Below are 19,635 nucleotides of genomic sequence, written 5' to 3'. Positions count from 1 at the left end.
CGCTGATAATTGCATAATGTTCAGCACCATTCGCAACTCCTGAGATACTGAAGCAGTCCATGTCCAAATGCAACCAGACCCAGACAATATCCAGGCTTGGGCTGACAAGTGGCATGTAACATTCATGCCAGACAATGACAATCTCCAACAAGGGAGATTCTAACCATCACCCCTTGAAATTCAATGGCATTACTATAGCTGAATCCTCCACTATCAACATCCTGGGGGGTTACCATTGACAAGCCATATAAATACAGGTCAGAGACTAGGAATCCTGCTGCGAGTAACTCACCTCCTGACTCCCCATGCTTGTCCACCATCTACAAGGTACAAGTCAGGAGTGTGATGGAATACTGTCCGCTTGCCTGGATGAGTGCAGCTCCATCAACACACAAGAAGCCTGACACCCTGCAGGACAAAGCAGCCCGCTTGATTGGTTCCACATCCACAAACATTCACTCCCTCCACCACCGGCGCACAGTGGCAGCAGTGTGTACTGTCTACAAGATGCACTGCAGGAATTCACCAAGGCTCCTTAGACAACACCTTTCAAACCCACGACCACTACTGCCCTAAGGACAAGGGCAGCAGACACATGGGAACACCACCACCTGGAAGTTCCCCTCCAAGCCACTCACAACCTGTCTTGGAAATATATCGCCGTTCCTTCACTGTCGCTGGGTCAAAATTCTGGAACTCATTTCCTAACAGCACTGTGGGTGTACCTGCACCACATGGGCTGCAGCAGTTCAAGAAGGCAGCTCACCACCACCTTCTCAAGGGCAATTAGGGATGGGCAATAAATGCTGGCCTAGCCAGCGACACCCACATCCCATGAATGAATAAAAAAACACATTAACAGCATTACCCTCATCAGCCCTTTCTGTTCACTCTTCAAAAAACTCCAGAAAGTTAGTTAAGCATGATTTTCCCTGAAGAAATCCATGCTGGCTTTCCTTAATTAACCTACATTTGTCCATGTGCCTATTAATTTTGTCCCAGGTTTTTGTTTCTCGAAGTTTCCCCACCACTGAAGTTAAACAGATTGGTCTGTAGTTGCTGGGCATATCCCTGTTGTGACACAGCAGTTGGTAAAGCTGAGTTATTTAAAAATCCCAGTGGGAAACTAAACAACTGTCAAAACCTATATTTTATTTTTGTATGTTTGAGGTGCAGCTCTAAATTCAGGAATCAGGCCACCAGTTCTGGAGAGGTTGTATATCAAAATACATGACACATTTATTAATTTGCACAAGTTAAATGTATACACATGGCTACAAATTACTATCATAACTTTTAACAAATTCCCAAACTAATTTCCATTAAGGCAACAGCACCCATAGGCTTAACCAGATACCAGGCAAGGCATTTTCACCTTATGAATTCAAAATGAGTTTCCTCTCACTTTGGTTCGTGTGGAGAAAGTTGTAGGCTTACAGCTGCTTTGATGTTACATTGCCTCTGCCCTGTGCACATAAAACTGCTGTCTCATCTACCTAATTTAGCTCATTGAATGTAAAAACTCATTTTATCATCAGCCTCTTTAAACTCCACCTCTTCTAAAAATAAAACCTCTTTCATAGTACCAATTTTATTAGTAATATAAACATATTGCTTGGTCCCTGCTAGCTAGGTGCCAGATTTCACCCCACTTCTTGAATGCTCTATTCAAAAAAAATGCAAATGCACTCTACCTCTCTTACATCTCAAAACTAGTACACATCAAAGCATCGAGACTAGCTGGCTTTAATCCAATTGAAGCACACCCACAGATTAAATCTCTATTTTAAAAGAAAAATATTTTCCAATAATATTATCTACATTAATAGCTTCATGACAATCCTTACACCCTTTTTTAAACAAGGATGTAACCTTAGCAATGCTCCAATCCTGTGGCACCATCTCCGAGTCTAAGGGAGACTTAAAAATTATGGCCAATGCCTCTGCAATTTCCACTCTCACCTCCCTTGGTATCCTTGGATGCATCTCAGATGCATCCACAAGGGGTGCAGGGCCAACAGGAAGTCCAAGGTGGAAGGGGCTGCAGTAGACGCCACTATCCTGCTGCCAGGGTTTACAGGCGGCGATGCAGCTACCTCAATATGTCCGAGGTGCAATGCTGAAGGAGGCTCCACCTCTCAAGGGAGATCGTGACCTTCATCTGTCAGGTAATTGACCCTGAGATCAGCTCCGACTGCCAGGGGTGCCGAGGGTCATGGTGGCCCTCAACTTCTATGCCTCCGGCTCTTTCCAGGGCTCGGTGGGTGATCTGTGTGGAGTCTCCCAATCAGCTGTCCACAGTTGTGTCAAGCTGGTGACAGATGCTCTGTTCAGGTGTGCATTGACTTTCATCCACTACTGCACAGGCAAGGCCAGCCAGGCTGAGTGAGCCAGAGGTCTTGCAGCAATTTCTGGGTTCCCCGCGTCCAGGGTGCCGTCGACTGCACACATGTGGCCATCAAGGCGCCAGCGGGTGAGCCTGGTGCCTTCGTCAACAGGAAGTGATTCCATTCCATGAATGTGCAGATAGTGTGTGACCACAGGATGCAGATTCTGCAAGTCTGTGCAAGGTACCCAGGCAGCTCCCATGACGCTTACATCCTCAGACACTCCCAGGTGCCGAGGCTCTTCAGTGCTCCAGCCCAACTGGATGAATGGCTGCTGGCTGACAATGGTTATCCCCTCAAAAGGTGGCTCATGACGCCTCCCCACCATCCAAGAACAGAGGCCGAGCAGCGGTACAATAGGAGCCACGCCTCCACAAGGGCCACAACAGAGAGAACCATCAGTCTCCTCAAGATGCGCTTCCGATGCCTGGACCGCTCAGGGGGCGCACTCCAGTACCCCCCCAGATTGTGTGTCACTGATAGTGGTTGCATGCTGCACTCTCCACAATCTGGTGCTGGAAAGGGGGGATGCATTGGAGGAAGAAGATGTTGACACAGCTGCTCTGGCAGCAGACGATGAGTCCAGTAGTGAGTTCGAGGATGAGCACAGTCAGGAGAACACTGAGGGGATAGACGCTGACCTGGACAACCTCCAGGGAGGCAGGGACACCTGGGAGGTTTTGATCCAATGCTCCTTCAGCTAGCCTGCCAAATAAGAACCACCACCACATGTCAGGGCTACTAGCTCCTTACTCGATGCCTGACAGGAACAGTTGCTTGGTGAACAACATTTCAATAAAGTTCAATGTCAAACGAGTCACGCATAGCATCATGGGTTACTCTGCACTTGCAGAACTAATGAAACACCCAGAGGCTTGTTAAACACAAACACATTTAATGTTGTGCTGCCTGGCATACATAAAACAAATTAAATGGAAAGGTGCTCTCCATCACACATAATAATAATTAATGTAAAAGTGAGGGGAAATATATCACAAGTGATAAGCCCGTGTTGTGCTTAACGTACTTTAAGTTCTCATTTGCGGGTGCTATGTCTAGGTGCTCCCCACTCGCTGGCACCGGCATTGGAGACAGCCTGCTCACTCTGCTGTCCTATTGGTCTTGATGACCTTGGTGGTCATCCTCTGGCCAGTGGAGCCTGTGCTGGCCCCGCCTGGGAGGGAATGGGCAGTGGCACGGCTGGCATCTCCCCAATCGCCACAGCCTCATCAGATGCCACGGTCACTTGCAGAGGAGCTGCTGCCGTCATCCAGAGCATCCTGAGAGGAGCCCACAGAGACGACAAGCAGCTCGTGCACCAATGTCAGGTCGCTTTGGACCTCCCTGCTCACCATTGATGGACGGGCACCGAACTGAGATACTGGGTGCCCAATCCATCTCCTACATGGACAGTAACCACCTGAGGTCATTGCCGGTGTGAGGGCTTGCAGGGCCAAGCACATCCCCAAGAACACCTCATTCAGCTCCTGGAGGAGCCTCTCCATGAGAGTCGCCACTCTCTCCATGGAGGAGACAGTGCGCTCGGCCACGAGGCTCATTGCATTGTTCACGCTCCATATGGGCTCCTCCATCATGGAGACCATGGCACGCATTCCCTCATGTATCTCTGCCAGGTCCTCCCACACACCCTGCTGGACATCCAACATCTGCTGCCTCAGGGACGACTCCAGAGGTTCATCATCAGCCACCGACTGAGCATGTTCCTGGTCCCCAGCAGTCCTCTGACTGCCGGCACCTTGGGCACTCTGTGCCTCCACCTGCATCTCAAGCAAGCATGAATTGGCCTCACTGTTGTGCACCAAGATACTAGCTGACAATCTTATTCCCACCGAGGTGCTGGTATCTGTGCTGGTGCCTGCCTGGCAGAGAGGATGTGACGCTGGTGCGTTTCTATCGTCTGTGTCCTCTGAGATCAGCAGTGGGCCTTCAGGCTCCTCACCCCGACGGGCTTCTGGTGATCCTGAAAGGAAGAACAAGGACATGTCATTAGTTGGGGCCATTATACTGTTACTGTGCATGCCTGGTACCCGGATCAGGGTGCCCTCGTCTTTCCATTATCAATGGGGATTCTGTGTTTGAGGCTGACATCAATATAGAGACAGCACTGGAATGGTTGCTATTACAGACATTCTGACCTCAGTGCATTGCAATCTTACCTCCCGGTGGCAGCCCAACCTCACCACGGCCGGCTGACCTAGGCGCATGGCGCCTCTCCAGCTCCAGTGCCTCCTGCTCGTATCTGGTCAAGATTAGAAGGTGTGGGGGTCCCCCACCAGTCCGCAACCTCTCTGAATTGTTATGGGATGTCTTCTCCTGAAAGGACAGAGGAGTATTGATTAGTCCACCCTGTACCTGCATCGCCATTGCAGCCTGGCCAACCCCACCTGAGAAACACCTCGCAGGGCTCAGCCGATTCATGACCCTGGAGCCGCAAGACACTCATTCCAAGCAGCCAGGGCTCACCCCCTTGCCCAGATGCTGCCTCACACTCTAACACCTCTGAGTTTCCGCTGGGGGGGGGGGGGGGAGTGTGGCACTCCTAACTGCTGTGCTAAGTGACCCTTGCCACCTCACCATTCCCAATTGCAGGACAGCATTGAACCACTTACAGCACTGCACCCCTGTGCACCTCACCACATCGTGGGAGCTCACCCTGGATGCCACCTCCTCCCAGATATTTTTGGTGAGGTGGGGGGGGGCGGAGGGGCCTCCTCCTCCCGTCCCTGGAAACAAGGATCTCTCTCCGTGCTGCCACCTCCTCCAGGAGGGCCAACGAGGAAAAACGTTGGGCCAACTGCCCCGCCGACTTGCCCACCCACCTGTCGTGTTCATGGCTGAGGTTCTCCATAACTAGGGTCCTCCAAGTCAATGGCAGCCTTCGCATGGCTGCCACGGCCACTTTTGAATCGGCTGCCGGGTCACCATTGGACCTGGTGGACATTGAGCTCCTGCTCCACCCGCCCCTTCTCGCTGACTCGCTAATATGGAGTCGCGTATTATGCTGGGTGGGCCTTAATTGGCCCACCCGCGTAAAATGGGGCTCCCGACTGCCCCCGCCCACTCCCGCCGAGCCCGCCCAACCAACGTAAAACCTTGGCCCATGTTTTCATTCCCCTCATCTAAGTCATTGATATAAATCATAAAAAGCCTGTACAGACCCCTGTGGGACTCCACTCGTCACATCCTGCCAATCCGAAAAAACCCCATTTATGCAGACTCTCTGCTTTCTGCCAGCCTGCAGCTCCATCAATTTGCTCAGTATCATTTCCCTAGTGATTTCAATCTCACCAAGTTCCTTTCTCCTGTTCACCTCCTGATTTACAACTATTACTGAAATGTTTTTTGTACCCTCTATAGTAAACACAGAAGCAAAATATTTGTTCATTTCTTCTGGCATTTCCTTATTAAATATTAACTCCCCACTGTCACTGTCTAGAAGACCAGCACTCACTTTACTTACTCTTTTCCTTTTTAAATACCTGTAGAAACTTGCTATCCGTTTTTACATTTCTAGCTAGCTTCCTCTTATACTCTAATTTCTTTCTCCTGATTAACCTTTTAGTCATTTTCTGCCATTCTTTATATTCTGCTCAATCATCTGTCCTGCCATTCATCTTTGCGGAGTTGTATGCTTTTTCCTTAAGTTTGATGCTTTCTTTAACATCTTTAGCTAACCATGGATGGTGAGTCCTCCCCTTAGAATTTTACTTTATAGTAGGAATGTACTTATTCTGAATACTCTGAAATATCCCCTTAAACGTCCTCATCTGCTTCTCTATTGATCTACCCTCTAGCCTAGTTTCCCAGTTTACTTCAGCTAGCCAGATCTAACAGTGCCTCCTTTCTCATTGGACTGGAAACATACTGCTGTAGAAAATTTCCCTGAGCATACTCGAGAAAATCCTGAGCCCCTCTGCACTTTACACGACCACTATCCCAGTCTATATTAGGATAATTAAAGTCCCCCATTATAACTGCTCTATAATTTTTGTACCTGTCTTTAACTTCCTTGCGAATTTGTTCCTCTATGTCCTTCTCACTAGTTGGTGGCCTAATGGCTACACCGAGCAATGTAATTGCACCTTTTTTGTTCCTTAGCTCTAGCCAAATTGATTCTGTCCCTGAACCCTCGGAGGAACCGTCTTTCTCCAGAACTGCAATGCTCTCCTTAACCAATACCACCACCCCTCCTCCTTTTCTCTCTTTCCAATCTTTCCTGAACACTTAGTATCCAGGGATATTTAACGCCCAGTCCTGTCCTTCTTTGAGCCAGATCTCTGTTATAGCCACAGCCTCATACTTCCACATGGGAATCTGCACTTGTAACTCACCAATCTTATTTACCACACTTGGTGCATTTACATGCATGCACAGTAACCCTGATTTAGACTTTATTACTTTCTCTTTTACTCTGACTCCTGCACTCTCTTCCTGTTCCTTTTTGACTGTCTTCTGGTCACCTATCCTCTCTCTCACTGCATATTCTTAAGCTGCAGGATGACCACATGTATAAACGTGCTATCCACGGAGCTCTCAACCTCATGGAAGTGACACAGTGACATAAGCTGCTGCTCAGGTTCTGAAACACGGAGCTCAAGCTATTGCAAGGGACGACACTTCCTGCACAAAAAGATATCCAGGAATACATGAAGCATCCTAGAGTTCCCACATAGCACAGGATGAGCCCTCTTGAGGCTGTTGCCACTTCTCTGTTAGTTAATAAACTTGCTACTCTAATAAATGTTATCGCTGAGAATAACCATTTATCAATGGTAATAAACCTTACAATTACTAAACATTACAAAAGTAATAAATGTTACAAACACTTATAATTCTTAATAATACATATTACACATTATTAGTAATAAGCCTTACTTCAAAAAAGCTCAGACTCACAAGTTTATTCCCCAGTTCATTTTGGAAAAGCTCATCAGCAAAGCATCTAACTGCTTCCTTGTGATGTCACATGTCTAATTTGTTTTCCAAATCTAGGGTCCGATTCGAAACAGCCCGGAGCTGCAGCTCTCACCTTCCCTCTCTACACGGTTTGTAGCTGGGCTGCCCTCTCTCTGTTTGTAACCACACAGCTCTCTCTATTTGTAACACCACTGTTCTCCCTATTTGTAACCCCGCTGCACTCTCTATTTGTGCCACTGCTGCTCTGTTCGTAAACCCGCTGTTCTCTCTGCTTGTAGATTCGCTGCTCTCTCTGATTGTAACCCCGCTGCTCTCCCTTTTTGTAACGCGGCTTCTCTCGGTGCTTGTAATACCACTGCTCTCGGTGTTTGTAACGTACCTATTCTCTCTGTTTGTTACCTCACTCTTCTCTCTTTTTGTAACTTTGCTGCTCTCTATATAACGCCACTGAACTCTGTGTGTAACCCCACTGCTCTCTGTTTGTAAACCCGCTGTTCCCTCTGTTTGTAACCATGCAGTTCTGTTTGTAACTCTGCTGCTCTCTCTGCTTGCAACCTCGTTGCTTTCAATGTCTGTAATCCACTGCTATCTCCATTTGAAACCCTGCTGCTCCCTCGGTCTGTAACCTCACTGCTCTCTCTGTTTCTAACCTTGCTGCTCTCTCTGTTTGTAACCTCACTGCTCTCTCTTTTTGCAACCCCACTGCTCCCTCTGTTTGTAACCCCGTTGCTGTCCTTTTTTGTAACCGCACTGCTCTCTTTATTTGCAACCTCGCTGCTCTCAATGCCTGTAATGCCACTGCAATTGCAATTTGTAACCTGCTGCCGTCTCTCTTTGTAACCACTGCTGTTCTCTCTGATTGGAACCATCAATGCAGTCTCTGTTGGTAGCCTTGCTGGTCTCTCTGTTTATAACCTGATGCTCTCTCTGTTTATAACCTAACTGTTCTCTCTTTTTATAACCCCGCTGCTCTCTCCTTTTGTAACTTGACTGCTCTCGGTGTTTGTAAGTCTGCTACTGTCTTTGTTTGTAACCCGGCTATTCTCTCTGCTTGTAACCTCACTCTTTTTGTGACCAGGCTTGTCTCTGTTTGTAACCATACTTTTCTCTCAGTTTGTAATGCCACAGAACTCTCTGTGTGTAACCCCACTGTTCTCTGTATGTAAACCCACTGTTATCTCTGTTTGTAACCTCACTGTTCTCTCTGTTTGTAACCTCGCCGCTCTCTCTTTTTGTAACCCTGCTACTGTCTCTGTTTGTAAACCAGCTTTTCTCTCTTTGTAATCCTGCTGCTCCCGCTGTTTGTAACCCCGCTGCTCTCCTTTTTTGTAACCCCTCTGCTCTCTGTTTGTAATCTTGCTGCCATCTCTCTTTGTAACCACTCCTGTTCTCTCTGATTGGAACCGTTGATGCAGTCCCTGCTTGTAGCCTTGCTGGTTTCTCTGTTAATAACCTGATGCTCTCTCTGTTTGTAACCCCGCTGCTCTCAGTGTTTGTAACCTCGCTGTTCTCAGTGCTTGTAACCTCGCTGTTCTCTCTGTATGTAACCCCGCTGCTCTCGGTGTTTGTAACCCCGCTGCTCTCAGTGCTTGTAACCTCGCTGTTCTCTCTGTATGTAACCCCGCTGCTCTCAGTGCTTGTAACCCCACTGCTCTCGGTGTTTGTAACCCCGCTGCTCTCGGTGTTTGTAACCCCGCTGCTCTCAGTGCTTGTAGCCTCGCTGTTCTCTCTGTTTGTAACCTTGCTGTTCTCTCTGTATGTAACCCCACTGCTCTCGGTGTTTGTAACCCCGCTACTCCCTCCATTTGTAACCCGGCTCTTCTCTCTGCTTCTAACCTCCTCTTTTTGTAACCAGGATGTTCTCTCTTTTTGTAACCACGCTTTTCTCTCTTTAACGCCACAGAACTCTCTGTGTGTAACCCCACTGCTCGCTGCTTGTAAACCCGCTGTTCTCCCTGTTTGCAACCTCGCTGTTCTCAATGCCTGTAATGCCACTGCTATCGCCATTTGTAACCCCGCTGCTCTCGGTGTTTGTAACCGCGTTGCTCTTGGTGCTTGGAGCCTCGCTGTTCTCTCTTTTTGTAGCCCCGCATCTCTCTCTGTTTGTAACCCAGCTATTATTTCTCTTTGTAACCCCACTGCTCTCATTTGTAAAACCACTGCTTTCTCTGTTTGTCAACCTGTTGCTATCTCTGTTTGTAACCCAGCTATTCCCTCTGTTTGTAACTTCACTCTTCTCTCTGTTTGTAACTCGGCTGCTCTCTTTGTTTTTAACCTGCTACTCTCTCTGTATGTAACGCCTGCTGCTCTCTCAGTTTATAACCTCGCTGCTCTCTGTGTGTAACAGCGCCATTTTCTCTGTTTATAACACTGCTGCTCTCTGTTGTAGACTCACTGCTCTCTCTGCTTGTAACCTCGCTTTTCTTTATGTTTGTAACCCTGCTGCTCTCTTTTTGTAACGTCCGCTGCTCTCTCTGTTTGTAACCCAAATATTCTCTCTGTTTGTCTGTTTCTAACCCTGCTGCTTACTCTGTTTGTAGTCACGCTGCTCTCTCCTTGAAACCCCGCTGCACACTCAGCTTGTAAACCAGTTGTTGTCTCGGTTTGTAACCTCATTCTTCTCTCTGTTAGTAACCTGGCTGCTCTCTGTTTGTAACCCCAGTGCTCTCTCTATTTGTAACCCCACTGCACTGTTTGTAATGCTTCTGCTCTCGCTTTTTGTAACCCTGCTACTCTTTCTGCTTGTACCTGTCGATGCTACCCGTTTGTAAAACCGCTGCTTTTAATGTCTGTAACGCCACTGCTATCTCCATTTGTAACTCCGCTGCTCCCTCTGTCTGTAACCTTACTGTTCTCTGTGTTTGTAATCTCTCTGCTCTTTCTGTTTGTAACACAGCTGTTTTCTCTGTTTGTCACCCCGCTGCTCTTGGTGCTTGTAACCCCGCTGCTCTCTCTGTTTATAACCTCACTCTTCTCTCTGTTTGTAACTCGGCTGCACTCTTTGTTTGTAACCCCGCTGCTCTTTCCGTTTGTAACCTGCTACTCTCTCTGTCTGTAACACCTGCTGCTCTGTCTGTTTATAACCTCACTGCTTTCTGTGTGTGTAACCCGCCATTTTCTCTGTTCATAACACTGCTGCTCTGTTTGTAATATAGCTCTTCTCTCTATTTCTAACCCCGCTGCTCTCCCCGTTTTTAACCCGGTTGCTCTCTGTTGTAGCCCCACTGCTCTCCCTGCTTGTAACCTCGCTTTTCTCTGTTTGTAACCCTGCTGCTCTCTCTGTTTGTAACCTCATTCTTCTCTCTGTTAGTAACCTTTCTGCTCTCTGTTTGTAACCCTTCTGCTCTCTCTTTTTGTAATTGCCCGCTGCTCTCTCCATCTGTAACACCACTACTCTCCCTGCCTGTACCTCAGCTATTCTCTCTGTTTGTAACCCCACTGCTCTTAGAGCTTGTAACCTCCCTGTTCACTCTGTTTGTAACCTCGCTACTCTCTCTGTTTGTAATCTCACTGCTCTCTCCGTTTGTAACCTCGGCTGATCTTGCTGTTTGCCACCCCACTGCACCTGGTTTGTAACCCTCGCTCCTCTCTCTGTTTGTAACCCCGCTGCTCTCTCTGTTTGTAACGCCTGCTGCTCTCTCTGTTTGTAACGCCTGCTGCTCTCTCTGTTTGTAATACCTGCTGCGCTCTCTGTTTGTAACCCCGCTGCTCTCTCTGTTTGTAACACCGCTGCTCTCTCTATTTGTAACCCCGCTGCTCTCTCTGTTTGTAACCCCGCTGCTCTCTCTGTTTGTAACCTCACTGCTCTCTCTGTTTGTAACCCCGCTGCTCTCTCTGTTTGTAACGCCTGCTGCTCTCTCTGTTTGTAATACCTGCTGCGCTCTCTGTTTGTAACCCCGCTGCTCTCTCTGTTTGTAACCCCGCTGCTCTCTCTATTTGTAACACCGCTGCTCTCTCTATTTGTAACCCCGCTGCTCTCTCTGTTTGTAACACCGCTGCTCTCTCTATTTGTAACACCGCTGCTCTCTCTGTTTGTAACCTCGCTGCTCTCTCTGTTTGTAACCCCGCTGCTCTCTCTGTTTGTAACCTCGCTGCTCTCTCTATTTGTAACCTCGCTGCTCTCTCTGTTTGTAACCCCGCTGCTCTCTCTGTTTGTAACCTCGCTGCTCTCTCTGTTTGTAACCTCGCTGCTCTCTCTGTTTGTAACACCGCTGCTCTCTCTGTTTGTAACCTCGCTGCTCTCTCTGTTTGTAACCTCGCTGCTCTCTCTGTTTGTAACCTCGCTGCTCTCTCTATTTGTAACCCTGCTGCTCACTCTGTTTGTAACGCCTGCTGCTCTCTCTGTTTGTAACCCTGCTGCTCTCGCTGTTTGTAACCCCGCTGCTCTCTGTAGCCCCACTGCTCTCGATGTTTGTAACCCCGCTGTTATCTCTGTTTGTAACCTCAATCCTCTCTCTGTTTGTAAGCCCACTGCTCTTTCTGTTTTAACCCCGCTCCTCTCTCTGTTTGTAACCCTGCTGCTCTCTCTGTTTGTAATACAGCTGCTCGCTCTGTTTGTAATACCGCTGCTCGCTCTGTTTGTAATACCGCTGCTCACTCTGTTTCTCTTTGTAACTCTTCTCTCTGTTTGTAACACAGCTGCTCAGTGCTTGTAACCCTGCTGCTCTCTCTATTTGGATCCTCGCTGCTCTTTCTGTCTGTAACCTCACTTTTGTAAACCCCGCTGTTTTTTCTGATTGTTACCGCCGATGCAGTCCCTGTTCGTAACCTTGCTCTTCTTTCTGTTTCTGACCCTGGTGGTCTTGGTATTTGTAACCACACTGTTCCCTCTGTTTGTAATCCCGCTGCTCTCTCTTTTTGAAAATATGCTGCCCTCTCTGTAACCTTGGTGATCTCTGTAACCGCACTGTTCGCATTGTTTGTAAGCCTACTTCTCTTTCTTTGTAACCCCATTGCACTCTCTGTTTGTACCACCTCTGCTCTGTTTGCATCCTCACTCTTCTCTGTTTGTAACCTCGCTGCTCTCTCTGTTTGTAACCCTTGCTAATCCCTCTGTTTTTACCCCTATGTGCTCTCTCTCTGTTTGTAACCCTGTTGCTCTTGCTGCTTCTCGCTGCACAGACTGAGCTCTCGCCTTCCCTCTCTACACTCTTTATAGCCCTGTTGGTTTCTCTATTTCTCACCTCGTACTGCGCTCTTGTGCTCCCTCTCCATGTTGTTGGTTGCCCTGCGACACTTGGTCCCACCGTTCACTGAAGTCCCAATGCCCTGTTGCCCTCATTACCAGCTTGTAATTCCAGTGAGCTTTGGTGCAAAATGTTATGAGCTGAAGAGTACGTAATACTATTACCCAAGGAGACACTTCAAGAGATGTTTTGCACCAGCAACATACAGCCTAATAAGTTTGACACTGAATTTACCTGACTGTGCAACTTCTGAAACAGGCCTGTCTTGTACATGAGCCATGTGTCCAAGGGTTGAGAAGATGGCAAATCCAGCAAACACACTCGTAGCACAATTAACAACACAGACAATGATGGTATCTCGGTAACAGTTATTGTGGAATTTGTTGTAGGATGACAATGTTATTAAACTGCCCCAACCCACAGAGGCAGAATGGAAAATTTGTGTTGCAGCATCTTTCCAGATCTGGTATATAGAAGAGAGAACTGGTTAACATTGGAAGATTTCACTTAAAATCAATCAACAGGTAAAACTATGTTAACCATGAGGAACATGGCATGGGTTAGTCCCACAGCTCAATGGTGAGCTGACTGAATGAAGTTCCCTCTGGTCAACAGTATCTCCATTAAACAGCTGGGCCATCATTCCATCTCCCTGTCTACTACTTGCTGCCAAATTCCCTCCAGGAGCCTTGTTGCTTTCCGCCATGTTTTCTAGTGAGTTATTTGATTTTTTACTTGCAGCTTGTACACTGAAACCCACTGATCTCCATTCTTTTACTGAAAACAGAAACAAAGGAAAGATTTTCACCACAAAATAAATACTTGTATCGAATGCAACAAAATCCCACCAAATTCAAAATTCAGATCTCGGTATCAATAAAGACCTTGTCATTGTTTTTTATTGTCCACTGTAAAGCACAGTTTAAGCTACGTACATAGGGGTCAATGTGGATCATGTGAAAAGAGGAGCAATGATTTAAACAGAAATCAAAATGGGAATGAATGTAAAACAGAGTGCAGATTTGATATCAACCATATTATACAATCACCAAGCCAAAGGCCCGATACCAGCTGCTGGAATAATGCTGAGGCTGATTGCATTCACGGTTATTTGTGCACAAAACCCATGGCAACTTAAATCAAAATCAGAAATCCAAAAGTTGCTCTTTGATATGTACCATTCTGCTGTGAGCTTCAGGGAAATGGCATCTCTCAGCTTCCCTCACTATTTACATACACTCATGGGCCTGAAGTACCCGTACTTACACAGTAGATAGAAACTAATAAAGAAACAAAGAATTCATTGCCATGAGTAGCCATTTGTTAATGTGTTCATTACTGACAGTAAATCTCTCTTGCTATGACTGCTGCTCGGGCGAGGTCCCCCAATTTGTTATGATCCTGGGTGAGGAAGAATAAGCTGGCTCCCCTTCTTTAACCCCCTCGGTTGGTTGCAACAAGGTTAATTTTAAAAGGGTCCCTTCCCTTATGGATATCTCTTCCCAGTCCAAATGTATCTATGTTTTAGAAGGAGCCAATTTAACCAGATGTTCTTGAGCCAAAGAAAGAGTAAGTTGATTAGTTACTAAAAACCTTGAGAGAAAATAATAAAAACACAACACATATACACACAGATTGGAAATGAGAAGTTGAGCCCAAAAATAAAAAAAAATACGAATCAGTCTTTGGTTTAATAGACCATAAGACATAGGAGCAGAAATTAGGCCATTCGGCCCATCGAGTCTGCTCCGCCATTCAATCATGGCTGATAAGTTTCTCAACCCCATTCTCCCGCCTTCTCCCTGTAACTTTTGATCCCCTTACCAATCAAGAACCTATCTATCTCGGTCTTAAATACACTCAATGACCTGGCCTCCACAGCCTTCTGTGGCAATGAATTCCATGGATTCACCACTCTCTGGCTAAAGAAGTTTCACCTCATCTCTGTTCTAAAAGGTCTTCCCTTTATTCTGAGGCTGTGCACTTGGGTCCTAGTCTCTCCTACTAATGGAAAAATCTTCCCCACGTCCACCCTTTCAGTATTCTGTAAGTTTCAATCAGATCCCCCATCATCCTTCTAAACTCCATCGAGTATAGACCTAGAGTCCTCAAACGTTCCTCATATGTTAAGCCTTTCATTCCTGGGATCATTCTCGTGAACCTCCTCTGGACCTTCTCCAGGGCCAGAACATCCTTCCTGAGATACGGGGCCCAAAATTGCTCACAATATTCTAAATGTGGTCTGACTAGAGCCTTATAAAGCCTCAGCAGCACATCCCTGCTTTTATATTCTAGTCCTCTCGAAATAAATGCCAACGTTGTATTTGCCTTCCTAACTACTGACTCAACCTGCAAGTTAACCTTAAGAGAATCCTGGACTAGGACTCCAAAGTCCCTTTGCACTCCAGATTTCCGAATTCTCTCCCCATTTAGAAAATAGTCTATGCCTCTATTCTTCCTACCAAAGTGCATGACCTCATACTTCCCCACGTTGTATTCCATCTGCCACTTCTTTGCCCATTCTCCTAACCTGTCCAAATCCATCTGCAGCCTCTCCACTTCCTCAATACTACCTGTCTCTCCACCTATCTTTGTATCATCTGCAAACTTAGCCAGGATGCCCTCAGTTCCTTCATCTAGATCATTAATGTATAAAGTGAAAAGTTGTGGTCCCAACACTGACCCCTGCAGAACTCCACTAGTCATCGGCCGCCATCCTGAGATGGACCCCCTTATCCCCACTCTCTGCCTCCTGCCAGACAGCCAATCTTCTATCCATGCTAGTACCTTGCCTCTAACACCATGGGCTCTTATCTTACTGAGCAGCCTCCTGTGCGGCACCTTGTCAAAGGCCCTCTGGAAGTCCAAGTAGATAACATCCATTGGCTCTCCTTTCTCTAACCTACTCATTACCCCCTCAAAGAATTCTAACAGATTTGTCAGGCATGACCTCCCCTTGATGAAACCATGCTGACTTTGCCCTATTTTACCATGCACTTCCAAGTATTCTGAAATCTCATCCTTAATAATGGACTCTAAAATCTTACCAACGACCGAGGTCAGGCTAATCGACCTGTAATTTCCCGTCTTTTGCCTCACTCCCTTCTTAAACAGGGGGGTTACGTTAGCGATTTTCCAGTCCTCTGGGACCCTCCCTGATTCGAGTGATTCTTGAAAGATCACCATTAACGCCTCCACTATCTCTTCAGCTATCTCCTTCAGAACTCTGGGGTGTAATCCATCTGGTCCAGGTGATTTATCCACCTTCAGACCTTTCAGTTTTCCTGGCACCTTCTCCTTGGTAATGGCCACCATACTCACCTCTGCCCCCCGACTCTCTTGAACTTTGGGGATGTTACTTGTGTCTTCTACCGTGAAGACTGACGCAAAGTACCTATTCAGTTCCACCGCCATTTCTTTGTTCCCCACTACTACTTCTCCAGTGTCATTTTCCAGTGGCCCAATGTCCACTTTTGCCTCTCTCTTACCCTTTATATATCTAAAAAAGCTCTTGCAATCTTCTTTTATATTACTGGCTAATTTACACTCATATTTAATCTTCTCCCTCCTTATTTCTTTTTTAGTTGTCCTCTGTTGGTCTTTGTAGGCTTCCCAATCCTCTGGTTTCCCACTGCTCTTCGCCGCATTGTATGCTTTCTCTTTAGCTTTTATGCTGTCCCTGACTTCCCTTGTCAGCCATGGTTGCCTCGTCCTCCCTTTAGTATGCTTCTTCTTCCTCGGGATGAATTTTTGCTGTGTCTCCCAGATTACTCCCAGAAACTCCTGCCATTGCTGTTCCACTGTCTTTCCTGCTAGGCTCATCTCCCAGTCAATTCTGGCCAGCTCCTCCCTCATGTCTCTGTAGTTGCCTTTATTCAACTGTAATACCGTTACATCTGATTCCAGCTTTTTCCTCTCAAATTGCAGGGTAAATTCTATCATATTATGGTCACTTCCTCCTAAGGGTTCCTTCACCTTAAGCTCCCTTATCAAATCTGTCTCATTGCACATCACTAAATCTAGAATTGCCTGTTCCCTAGTGGGCTCCACCACAAGCTGCTCCAAAAAGCCATCTCGTAGATATCCCACAAATTCCTTTTCTTAGGATCCACTACCGACCTGATTTTCCCAATCTACCTGCATATTGAAATCCCCCATGATCACTGTAACCTTGCCTTTCTTACACGCCTTTTCTATCTCCTGGTGTATTTTGTGCCCCACATCCTGACTACTGTTCGGAGGCCTGTATATAACTCCCATTATGGTTTTTTAACCTTTGCGGTTCCTCAACTCTACCCACACAGATTCTACATCATCTGACCCTACATCATTTCTTGCTATCGATTTAATTTCATTTCTTACTAACAAAGCAACCTCACCCCCTCTGCCAACCTGCCTATCTTTTTGATAGGATGTATATCCTTGGATATTTAGCTCCCAGTCCTGATCCCCTTGCAGCCATGTCTCCGTGATGCCCACCACATCAAACCTGCCAATTTCAATCTGCGCCACAAGCTCATTTACCTTGTTTCGTTTACTGCGTGCATTCAGATACAACACCTTCAGTCCTGTATTTACTGTCCCCTTTCTCATTGTCGTCCCTTTATCTGATGTGCTTGAAGTTAGATTCCTAGCCCTTTCCAAACACTCTGTCCTAATTTGTGTTCTGGGGACTTTAATCACCTCTCCTGGGCTCTCCTTTCTTTTCAGTTTTTTCATAATTTTCCATGAAGTTGAAATCACCCCCCCACACGCTAACCTGCTGCTTTGTTTCCCATTAGTCATACTTCTTGGAGTTTTACCCTTCCCTCCCCCCCCACTTTCTAGTTTAAAGTCCTGTTGACCACCCTTTTTACCCTTTTCGCTAGAACATTGGTCGCAGATCGGTTCAGGTGGAGACTGTCCCAACGGTACAGATCCCTCCTGTTCCAATACTGATGCCAGTGCCCCACGAAATAGAACCCCTCTTTCCCGCACCACTCCTTTAGCCACATGTTTACTTCCCTTATTCTCGCGTCCCTATGCCAATTTGCACATGGCTCGGGTAGTAATCCGGAGATTATAACCCTTGAGGACCTGTTCTTTAATTTAGTTCCTAGTTCCTGATAATCCCCAAACAGGTCCTCTTTCCTAGTCTTACCTATGTTATTTGTCCCGACGTGGACCACAACAACTGGATCCTCCCCCTCCCTCTCCAGTATCCTTTCAAGCCGGTCAGAGATGTCCCTTACCTTGGCACCGGGCAGGCAACATACCATGTGGGACTCTCGATCCTGCTTACAAAGGAAGCTATCAATTCCCCTAATTATAGAATCCCCTACAACTACCACTTGTCTTTGTGCTCCCCCCTCTTGAATGGCCTCCTGTGCCATGGTGCTGTAGTCAGCTGGCTCATCCTCCCTACAGCCCTGTTCCTCATCTACACAGGGAGCAAGTACCTCATACCTGTTGGACAAGGTCAAGAGCTGAGGCTCCTCTGTTCCTGAACACAGGATCCCTCTACCTGCCTCACTTGCAGTCACACCCTGCTGACCCTGACCACTGACCGAACTTGAGGTACTTAATCTACCGGACGTGACTGCCTCCTGAAACAAAGCGCCCAGGTAACTCTACCCCTCCCGGATGTGCCACACCGTCCGGTGCTCGGACTCCAGCTCATCTATTCTGAGCCGGAGTTCCTCCAGCAACCAACACTTGCTGCAGATGTGGTCACTGCGGCTTGCAATGGGATCTGCCACCTCCCACATCATACAGCTATAGCACATCACCGGCCCAGCCATCTTTACTTAGATAATTTATTTATTAATTTGCTTTGCTGTGTTTTTTTTTCACGGGTTTATTCGAAGCAGAGGTGGGAAGATAGCGGGGTCCCCACCCACCACCCTCCTGCCAGATTAAATGCTCCCTTGCCACCAAATCGCTGCAGGGGAGGGCATTAATCTCTGCTCTTTATTGCTTTCTCTGTACCCTGATTTGCCATTGAATACACCCACGCTAACTTGTATTTCTTCCGCTGCCTCATTCATTGTTAAATTTCACGATGCTACAATCTGATTGGTTAGGGAGATACTCAGTTGTTTTTCCAGGTTCACTCAGATTCCAGATGCAGGCGATGTTGTGTCATTTCCATCTCCCACTTCCAGCTACCTGCAGCATCAGAAGCCATTGACGTTACACAAGTAAGGGCAAGTCTGATGACTCACTACAGCTAATTTTGGGCCAATAATTACCCCATGGGTTAATAAGGTATTTTACTTGAAAATCTTATTACTGAGTCTTTTCTAAGATTTCAGAAAGGAGGAATTGAAGAAATTTCATTGCATCCTATTCCCTGTCACTCTATCTCATCCAGTTCCATCTGATCTCTTCTCTTCCCACCACAGCCCTTGCGATCCCCTCCCTCCTGCTAACATCAAGATGTTAAAAGCCATAAATAAAATCATTTGAATTCGTCACAAAGTTTCAACTAAAATTTGACAATACCTGAATATAGTTTTCCCATATTTAAACAAGATTATAAAAGCAACATTCAAATTTTAAATTGACTATCCCGAGCAGACAAAAAAATTAAAGTGAAACATTAAACACTTCAATGCAAAAAAGGCATCTGAAATTAAATCAATTATATTGTAGTATTTACCTCAGCATCAGCCAGTTTGGAGAAGTCTGACTGGCTTCCAATGTAGAAATCAATTCCTTTATCGGCTCCCTCCAGGGTAACACCTCGGATCAGGAATATGGTCAGAGCCACATAAGGGAATGTCGCAGTGAAATAAACAGCCTGACCAAGGAGAGTAGCTTGTTAGATTTTCTTGTATTACTGGTACAACATTAACAGTATTGAATCCAATTGAATGGTAAACTAATAGGATTGTAATCAAAGCAGAGTATGAAGCAGAAGACTTTATTCAAAAAGGGAGGGAGACAGAAAGCATGAAACTACAGGCCAGCTAGCTTAGCATCTATTCTAAGGAAAATATTAGAAGCTGTTATCAAAGGCATTATAGCAGGGCACTTGGAAAAATTCATGGTAATCAGGCAGAGTCAACATGGTTTTGTGAAAGGGAAATCATATTTAATCAATTTATTGGAGTTTTTTTGAAGAAGTAACATATGCTGTGGAT

At 46.4% G+C, this 19,635-nt stretch overlaps 1 protein-coding gene across 1 annotated transcript in view; it reads right to left on the bottom strand.

Annotated features, from left to right (window-relative positions):
- LOC144683196 (sodium- and chloride-dependent neutral and basic amino acid transporter B(0+)-like) overlaps positions 1–19,635 on the bottom strand; it is an 85,650-nt gene that overhangs the window by 24,124 nt on the left and 41,891 nt on the right. The window contains exons 7-8 of the mRNA XM_078546155.1: positions 19,152–19,292; positions 12,746–12,974 (exon numbers count right to left, since the gene is read on the bottom strand). Of these exons, the coding sequence (XP_078402281.1) occupies positions 12,746–12,974; positions 19,152–19,292 (370 nt within the window). The remainder of the gene's footprint in view (positions 1–12,745; positions 12,975–19,151; positions 19,293–19,635) is intronic.

This window comes from Cetorhinus maximus, chromosome 8, assembly GCF_964194155.1.
Source record: "Cetorhinus maximus chromosome 8, sCetMax3.hap1.1, whole genome shotgun sequence".
Classification (NCBI taxonomy): Eukaryota; Metazoa; Chordata; class Chondrichthyes; order Lamniformes; family Cetorhinidae; genus Cetorhinus; species Cetorhinus maximus.
Note: the sequence above shows the minus strand (reverse complement) of the source record. Positions and strands in the feature narration are given on the sequence as shown.